We start from the raw sequence: 9,977 nt of genomic DNA on the forward strand, positions 1-9,977 counted from the left end.
TGTTCATGTTTGAATTTGCTCAAATTATATTTTGTATCACATGCAAAATGCAGCAGGATAAAGTTGGAAATGGTTTGAGTCACACACTACGCAAAATAGTGGATTGGAAAAAAAAATCTTCTGGTGTAACATTCAGAATATCATTTGTTTCTTGTGGCTCAGTCCTACTAAATTACAAATTTTTATTTCTTTTCAGACCCAAAGGTTCAGACTGCGGAATTGTAAATGTTAACATTCCAACCAGTGGTGCTGAAATTGGAGGAGCTTTTGGTAATGATTTTGTATATTTTACCTTGTTCTTTGAATGGTACTTGATGTCACAGGATTTTAAAGTAAGAATAATTTTGAAAGTATACATGTTATATAACTAAAGAAGTCTTAAAATATGTTGGAAATACGTTGCATAATTAATAACCTCCAGATCAAGTACATATTAGTTTATTTCCACTTGAATAATATATGCAGCTGCAATAAACCTGCGTAAATTTTGCAGTTCATGGGCAATCTATCGACATACTGACAACGAATGCCCGGAACTGATCCTCTGCTCCATGCAACCTACCTCAAGTAATTATGATACTTTCTGTATTACAAAATGTTTAGTCCTTTTGGTGCTATTCATCTCCAAGTATTTCATGCACCCTACAGCTCCTCTATAATATTCACTCTTGGAACCCACGCCCCTACTGAGTAGTTTAAAATTCTTCCTATGGCACTCGCAAAACACTCCTGCAAGAACCTCTATCCGAACGCTGTCCAGGTGCAACCCTTCCATCTTGCACAGGTTCCATCTTTGAAGGGAAAGATGCCCCAGGAACCAGAAGCCCTCCCTCCTGTACCACTTTTGCAGCCGTTGTTCACATGTATTAATCTCTGTTTCTGCTCATATCTGTGTGTGATACTGGCAGTAATCTGGAGGTTACTACATATGAGATCTGGCTTGCTAATTTTCTATGATTGCAGAGCCACATTTTACTTGCTACCCAAATCATTATTACTAATGTGAAAAATAACGTCCAGCTGTTCTCCTTCCCTTAAAAGATGTCACTTTGTGACTTCCTTAACCATGGCACCTAAAAGGCCACCTACATCCTGGAAAACACCGACAGCCCCAGAAACGCTTGTCTTTTTCCCCTAAAAAGCTGGAATTTGACTTGTTAAATCGAGGTTTCTAAACTTGTTTAAAACGTTCCACATACTGATTTCCAATAAAGGAAATGAAAGTTTTTCTCCTATTAAGAAGATGCAGAGTCAAAGTACATTAAATATGGCTATTCAGGTTTAAGAGCTGTGACAATCTTCACACGTTTTCGAGACTTAGCTTCCAAAACAATTTTGAAACTCTGTTATTCATGGCGTGAACCTTGATTTTCACCCAGCACCTCCTACAAACATGTCATTTCTTCCATCAGAAGCACCAGTGATTTGGTAGCTCTCTAACCTCTTTAAGGATGCTCCATTGGAATTTTTGACCCCAGTGTTTCATGGGCAGGGGTTTGGAGCAAGAGAGACGAGTTATAACCACTAACTGATTGTAGCTTTAACTTTACAGCAGCGTTGTCTTTTCTGAGCAGAATCCCTACCTTGAAACCAGCCAGAACATCTACTTTCTGCTCGCAAAAAACGACCCTGAGCTACCTGTTGCCTTCCACTTTAACTCACCACCCTGCTCCCTGGCCAACATCTCTGTCTCTGGCTTGCTACAGTGTTCCAGCAAAGCTCAGCGCAAGCTGGAGGAACAACACCTCGTTTTCAGCTTGGGGACCCTGCAGCCCTCCAGACTCCATATCGAGTTCAATAATTTTAGGGCCTGAACACTCCCAGGTCCTAGCCCCCTACCTCACACACCAGGCCTTGTTGTCACATAGCCTGCCATTACACACTACCTATTGTTAGTCACTAACAGTCCCCATTTACAACTATTCACACTCCTAGCCAGATCGTTATTAACTCCTTTGTCTATCCTACTGCTCTTCGGGCTCTGTCCTATTGTTTATTCCCTACCCCATCCCCCTCCCTATTTTCTACATATAAACCAATGTTTTCTCAGCTAACATCAATTCTGAGGAAGGGTCACCGGACCCAAAATGTTAACTCTGACTTTTTTCTTCAGAGATGCTACCAGCCCTTCTGAGCTTCCAGCAACTTCTGTTCCTGAAACCAGCCTGATTGGCTCCTGGGCTTTAGGTCTTTGTTGGGTGGCAAAACCCTCAGACAGGGCCGCAGCCCAGGGGCAATTATGATTCCTGATTATTAGGTTAGCTGTTATGAGGCATTGGGATGGGGTGTCAAAACATGATCGCAACGGGCGGTGATGATCAGTGGAGGATGAAGGCTGTATGTGGGTTGCAGAGAGGTTGGAGGAAAATATTGGTTTTGTGTTGATGGAGGGGTGAGGGGTGTCATTAGATTGTAGAGATAGGTGGTTGTGTATAGGTTTGCTAGTGGGACCATGAAGAAACACTGCCACCTCCGAGCACAGAAGCAATGCTGTAAATGCATTTCCCTCATGTGTTCAACCTTTCACGTTTCCTTCTACTTCTGCTGTTTCCTGAGGTCTATGAAAACCTGCCAAGATGAATTAAGAACCGAAATAATAAACCACTTTTTGCTAAGGTTTCAATTATATAGCCTTTGCTCCCGGGTCCTGAGGAAGAGTTATTTGCCTTGCCCTTGTGCTGCCTCCAGTGAACATGTTCTGTTTCAGCAATTTAACATTTTAAATTGCCATCTGATCTAAACCCAGCTGAGTTTTTGCACATCTGGGGGCAAGGAGTGGTTTACAGTTAAACCCCTCAACCCTTGTTGCACAATTATGCTGTTGATCCCTGCAAAAGCTAATGATACGAGACACTTCTGCCTCTTAAAAATAGTTACTTTTTACTCAAAGTTAAAGAAATTGAAATACTGTTGTTTTTTCTCATGTTTTTAGGCGGAGAAAAACACACTGGTGGTGGTAGAGAGTCTGGCAGTGATGCTTGGAAACACTATATGAGGAGGTCTACCTGGTACGTAAATGTATTGTTAGTCTTTGTTACTTGGAATGAATATCATCAGGTAATAAAGCAGAGATTTTAAAAAAAGTATTGAAGAACTTAAAACTTCATATTTTAGGTTTATCTGTAAATTGGTAGATGTTCTTGAAACTAGAAATCTGAGCTCTATTCTCTAAAACAGGAATTTAGAAAAAGCCAGCAGATGACCCTTGCACCAGGCTGAATTCTGTGGTGCTATACAGGAGTGTTATATAAAGTTCAATATATTTTTCTACTGCTGAAAATCAGGCTGTTATTGATTAGGTTGCTGTAAACCACCAGTTCTATGGGCTTGTCTTCATGTATCACTTTGATGGTTCTTGGGTAGACCTAAAGTTGGTTATTGCATCAGACAAGCATTAGGCATTTTCCCTCGGTGTAAATGTTTCTTTACATTCTCCTTTTTTTAAGCCATGCTTTGAAATAAAATGTATTGTTGAATTTGCAGGTGTTAGACTTGGGTGTGCCAAATGTTCAAATGCTATATTTACATACAGATAAGTAGGCAGAGACAGAGATATTTCATCTACTATTTGTTTAGTGAATTTATGCAAAATATTTGCCAAATTTTCGATTTGTAAAGCAGCAGCAAATCATAATGAACTGACTGGCAAAATGCCAATTAAACACCAGAAGTGAGGCTGGATATGCTCTCATCAAAAAAATTGGTCTTAAACCACCACTCCACAAACCAACTAAATAATTCAAAAATTTACATTTTTTGGCGTTCCTTTTCCTCCTCCATCTCGTTGCTGCAAATTCAATGAACAGGGTTTAATCCAAAGTAGCAAAACGCAAATTTTCAAATGATGGTTTCACTTGCCGCATAATTTTAAAAGGAAATCTTTTGAATACATTAGCTTAACAGGAAATCCTTCAAGAGCTCTGTCTATCTTCCTCATGTCATTGTTAAATACTGTGGAAAGCAGTCTCTTATATTTAAAAGTAGTTCATCCTTTCCTCACTACCCAGAGACTTGCTTTGTTACTGCTCCACCCATTTAAGGCCTGAAGCCCAGCAATGTTGCCCTGACCCTGCTGGGTTTACCTGTGGTTGTACAGACTGCTTGGAAAGTACAGTAAACAAACATGCCATTCATCCCACCAAGCCTGTGTTGTTTTAGGAGTCATTAGTTTTTCTTATTATTAAAGATGATGTTAATGTACAGCTTTGAGAAGTGAAGTTAAATATAGCACAGCAATAAGAATTCCTTTACTTGCCCACAGGCAGAATTGATCCACAAGAGATTGGTGCTGTTCATGAAGTACTGAGGCTGAGAAAATCATCCTAAGGAGATTTGGTTATGTACTCACTATGACCACTTTTTTTTTCCATGCATAAGATATGTGAAAGAATCCGCAGAGGCCGGTATCCCATCACCCAGTCACCCTTGACTTACACATCGTACTTGACATTGGTCTGGCTTCCTCAGAGCCAGCTCTCGGAGTGAACACAGCCTCTGACACTCCTGTTTATATCTGTCAGCCAGAGCTTCCTGATTAGACCAGATTAACAGCCCAAATCAGGGAACTCGCATTCTATGAGGTTCCCCTGGCTGATCTCGTTACGATCACTACATCCCTGTCCCTCTGAGTCTGAGGACAAAGGCTGGTTCTTTTTGTTTTGTACCTCCTCCTGGGGTGTCTTAGCACCGGGTCAGGTTCCTCCAACTCTGCCTCTGATATTTGCAGTGTGTAATGCACATTAGCTTGCTTGTGTCTGGAGTGCCTCGCAAGAAATTCGTTCTCTTCGTCAGGCGGCAGAGGCATCGAAGCGGTGACATCTGCCGTGTCCATCTGAGATCCCGAGGTATCTTTGCTGACAGAAAGGAAGAACCCACAAGTTCCAGAACAGTCTGAAGGGCTATCGAGGAGCCGGGCACGTTTGTCTTCTGCACTGTTTGCGAGTTTGCAGCTTTTGTATGATCCATGTGCTTGTTCAGGACCATAGCACCTACCTGATCTTTATACATCATTTGGACCTGATCTTGCATTGACCATGCCTCTTGCCCATGCAGGGCTATTCCTGTGGTTCTTACATCAATACTTGCCCCCGAAGTAAACTACCTCTCTGGCTTAGCGGAAATAATCAATTCCCTGCTGGTAAATGAGGAGTCCGTATATTGCAAAAGGTGTGCACAGCTTTTCATCATTTGTCCCCGCGTTTTGATGAATGAACTCTACGCACATTCAACAACTTTGCGTGCATGTCTGCAGTAACTAAGAACATGAATCTCACGAAAGGACCAGTGTAGTCGACCTGTAACCAAGTCCAGGGTTTACCTAGCCATTCCCATGGATGTGGGGGAGCTGCTGGAAGTAATTTTTGACCTTGTTGGCACTCTGGGCACTGCCCCAACAATGCATCCAATCCTGGCCACTAGACATAACTTCTTGGCAACATCTTCATTTTGGAAACTCCTGGATGACCCTGGTGGAGCTCACGCAGTATTTGGTGGTGACCCTTGCTTGGGACAATCACCTCCCCATAATAATATGCTGTCCTGTACTAGTATCTGGTCTCTCCGTGTCTAAAAAGGTTTCAATTCTGGTTGTGATGGCCCTTTTGGTTTCCCCCATCACCACCAGCTGTTTTAATTTCACCAGGACCCGATCTTTCTGCATCCAAAGTCTGGTATTGTCAGCTGTGACTGGAAGTGTGTCCATAAAATTCCAGTGGTTGAACTACCTGTAGTGTATCCAGCAGCGGGAGGCAGCTCCATCTGTCTGCGTTTGCTACTTGGCCTCCCGGTTGGAGTTCTAACTTGTAATTATAAGCCCGTAATATTAGAGTCCACTGCTGAATTCAGCCTGAAGCTATGGGCTGCACTGCCTTGTTCTCTTTACGTCGACCTAGTAGGGGTTTGTGGAATGTTATTTTTTACAAATTTATGCCCATAAAGGTTTTGGTGGAACTTCCTAACTGGACATCTGACCGACAAACCTTCCTTCTCTGTATTTACACTCCTCATAAGCCAAAGTCCTGGATGCATATGCCATTGGGTATTCCTGTTTGCTGGGCCATCTACGAGCATACAATGCCGTATGGGGAGGCATCGCATGACAACACCAGATTACACTTGGGATTGTAGTGTGCCAACACTCGGGAAGATGATAGCTGTTTCTTCACTTCCCTGAAAGCTTGGTTTTGTGTACATGACATTTCCAAAAGTGACCCTTTTTAAGAGCTGATGCAAAGGTTGCCAGGTTATGTATGAACTTTCCGTAATAATTGACCAGCCCAAGGAAAAACCTAAGGTCTGGTACAGACGTGAGAGTCTTGGCATCTTTGATCACCCTCACTTAATCTTCCAATAGGTGTAACCCAGTCTTGTCGACTTTGTAGCCTTTGTAGGTCACTTGGGGTGCTGGAACACATGCTTTTCCCTTCTAAGGCAAACGCCCGCCTGGGAGAAACGTCTAAGGACTATGTCCGAGTTCTCTAAGTGCTCTTTATTGGTCTTCCTTGTTATTAGTGCATCATCTAAATAAATGGCGACTTGGGCTAGACCTTGTAAAATATTCTGTATCGTCTGCTAAAAAATGGCACAGGCTGTCAATACCTCAAATGGCAGTCTTGTGTATTGGTCAAACCTTTATTGGTATTAATTAGAGCATACTTCTGGGGATCCTCATCTACCGCAAGTCCAAATGGCTCATGTCCAGCATCATGAAGGACAGCCCCCTTGCCACCTTTGTGTATAAATCCTCTATGTGAAGGATTGGGTATTTATCCAACTGAGAAAAGAGGTTTACTGTTTGTTTAAAATCCTCACCAAGGCAAACCAATCCTTCAGGCTTCACAATCGGTATGACTGGTGCTGCCCATTCCACAAACCAGACTGGTTTGATGATTCCTTTACTTTCTAGCCTCCTGATTTCTACCTCTATTTTTGCCCATAAGGCAGATGGCACTGGGCAGGCCTTGCAGAATCATGGAATTGCTTCCTGGTCAACAGGCAAGGTGGCCTTGGCTCCTTTGATAGTCTCTAGACCTTCCTGAAAAAATTCTGGGTATTTAGTTAGGGCTTTACTCAGGCAGCCATTTTCTAATTGAAACATATTGAGTCAATCTAGGTGAATCTTTCTCAACCAATTTCGCCCCATCAGCCTTGGGCCTGAGCCTTCTACTACAATCAGTGGTAACTGAAACAGCTGCCTCTCATAAGAGACCGGAACTGACGTTGTACCCTTAATCTGTAAAGGGTCCCAGATATAGGTTCTCAGCCTCGTTGATGTCGTATGCTGATTTAAGGGTTGGAGTCCAGTGCGAAGTTTGTTAAAAGACTGGTATTGCGATTGCTCAAATGGCTGCTCCAGTATCGACCTCCATTAGAACTGGGTGCCATCTGCCTTATGGGCAAATATAGAGGTAGAAATCAGGAGGCTAGAAAGTAAAGGAATATTTATTTTGATTGGTTTTGATTTGGGTGGTGTTAAGCAATTTAATTGTTCCAAACCAGATGAAGGTGGACTTTCCATGGTGTGCACTCTGCTGGATATCAGCCTATGAGTTTTCTTATTCAATTTGGGCCTACTGGGGCTGCCTTGAATTCGCATGCCGGCAGCAACTATGGCTTACTGGCCTGGATCTTGAAGAACGTTTTAACCGTTTGGCCAAGGCTTGGCATTGTTTTGGGCTTTTACTGTGGGCTGACCTTGAGTCCCTCCATACGAGATGTCTCCCGAGTGAGGCCATGCAATTGCCTTCACTCAAGAGGTGTTCCCCAAGCTCAGTCGCCGTCGCCTCCCCTTGATGTTCCTCTTGAAGATGAAATGCTTAACTTTTCCATTTCCCTTTTTTTTTTAAGACACTCCTTACAACCCAGAATTTTCATCAAGCGCTGAGCCTCTACTGTTTACTCTGTGTCCATTTTTGTCACGATGCTTAAGTGGAAAATAGGTGGCTTTTCTACATTAAAGCCCCTACATCAACGCAACTGGTTACTCTGAATGTGTAAATGCAGATTTGACCTATAGGTGTCAGTAAAACAATTGTGAAACTTTGCTTAGTAGAATATCTAGGATCAGGATTTTGCAGTGATGAAGTCTCATTTCATAAAATGACTTGTTCCAAGGATAGTGTATGCGGTAGTTAAAAGCCTGATGTTGGTGAACAAGAAACCTGTCTTCACTTTCTTTGGATTTTTTTTAAGTGCATTCAGTCAATTGATTTTAATCTTGAGGACATATTTCAATTTCACTTTTAGCTTGTAGAATTTCATATTGACGAGTTTTTTTTTTAATCATTCAAGATCGGTAAAGATGCTAATTAATACTTAAACCTTCCCAGCACTTTATACATTTTATTGACTAAATATTACTATAGCTCCCATTTTAATCCATTCTCAAAGTATTCTTGCTTTTCTTTGTGTTATTGTAACTTGTGTTATTGTCAAAATAAAGCAAAATGTAAGAAAGCCCCCGTTTCTAGGAGATATTGCAAACTTCAAGAATGCCATTGACCTGTAATGCCTCTTCCAAAATTAATAAAGCTCCTTCAAAGTATTTTTAAAATAGTTTTTTTTTCTGCCCCTCTATGTCCAGAGTTAACCCATGACTGCCATTACATTAGTTTGAGGATCCTTCTGATTTTTCTGAAAAATTCCTTGCCTCAGATAATGATTGCTTCATTGATTGCAAGTAACTCTTTGTTTGTTGTCCCTTAGCACCATCAACTACAGCAAGGAACTTCCTCTTGCTCAAGGAATCAAGTTTGAGTAATGAGAGCCACTGACGTTTCTGCAGCTATCAAGATTTTCACCATGAAACAAGAAAAGTAGGCTATTTTACAGAAGAGGAACAAAATCATGTGAATGATGTGGAATAACTACACCTGTGATTTATCAGAAATGGGCTTTTATATACTCTTTCATTTTTCAGTTGTGTGAAATTCGACACTACGTTTATTCTTTTTTTCTGCTGATTCGACAACTCATTTATTTCTTTCCCAACAGTGGCATCTAAGATGGGAAATAAAACTTGATGTTTTTGAAATTATTCATTTGTGGTCTTGTTTCGTTGAACAGATTTTTAAACAAAATTTTTGCCATAAAAATGTAATTCTCCCCCTTGAGTTCTTGATGGCAGAAATTGCTAATGTAACTTCTACCGGGCATGACAGGAAGTACCGTAGGGCTTATCCACACTTTGCACTGTGTATCATCGTTGTTGGTAATCAGTTGCTAATGAGTTTGCTTTCCACGTAGGAAATTCTATATCACTGGTCACGGGTTCAGTGGGTCCATGTGTGGCTGATGAGCCTGATCCTAGAGCCACATCTCCAACCATACATTTGGTGGGTGTTTCCAGGAAGTGATGGTGGTACTTGACCTATAGATTGTTGACATTTCTTTTTCTGGTTGCTTTTCTGTACTTCTTGGCAACTGGTTGTCATGAAGAAATGTGTCCCTTCATACAGGGGTTTCCTCCAAGTCGGTTTCTTCTGAGTGAGGGTCTGCCATGCGTTGACATCTATATTGCATTTCTTGAGGGAACCCTTCAGGCAGTCTTTGAAATGTTTCTTTTGACCTCCTGTCATTGAGCTGGGTGAAGACAACTTGTTTCGGCAGTCAGAACTTAGGTGTCCTAAGCACGTGCCTGGCAAAACAACGTCAACAGTGAGGCAAAGAGAAGAACTCTTCAAACGCCAAAGGCAGAGTTACAAAGAAGAACAAGGGAAATCAAGAACCAATGGTGCACCAAGAAAAATAAGGAGCTGTAATTCCTTGCTGACTCACATGACTCCCGGGATTTCTTCAGTGCCATCAAGGCAAACTACATACCCAACACCCTTGGCCTCAAACCGGTGCGGAGTAAGGATAGCACCTTCTGAGAGAGAAGATATACCAGCTTCTGATAGAGAGAACACCTCAACGAACTACTAAACTGTAATACAATTATCGGCGAGGATGTGTTTGTGGATATCAGCACCACCACCACC

At 41.8% G+C, this 9,977-nt stretch overlaps 1 protein-coding gene across 1 annotated transcript; it reads left to right on the forward strand.

Moving 5' to 3' along the window:
- The first annotated feature begins 6 nt into the window (after positions 1-6).
- Positions 7-9,034, forward strand: LOC125482832 (alpha-aminoadipic semialdehyde dehydrogenase-like). Its single transcript, XM_048595340.1, has 3 exons — positions 7-270; positions 2,933-3,008; positions 8,704-9,034. The coding sequence occupies exons 1-3, from the start codon at positions 48-50 to the stop codon at positions 8,756-8,758; spliced, it is 354 nt and encodes a 117-aa protein (XP_048451297.1). The 5' UTR covers positions 7-47; the 3' UTR covers positions 8,759-9,034.
- Positions 9,035-9,977: the final 943 nt, after the last annotated feature.

This window comes from Rhincodon typus, chromosome 3 (genome assembly GCF_021869965.1).
Source record: "Rhincodon typus isolate 14 chromosome 3, sRhiTyp1.1, whole genome shotgun sequence".
NCBI classification, from domain to species: Eukaryota; Metazoa; Chordata; class Chondrichthyes; order Orectolobiformes; family Rhincodontidae; genus Rhincodon; species Rhincodon typus.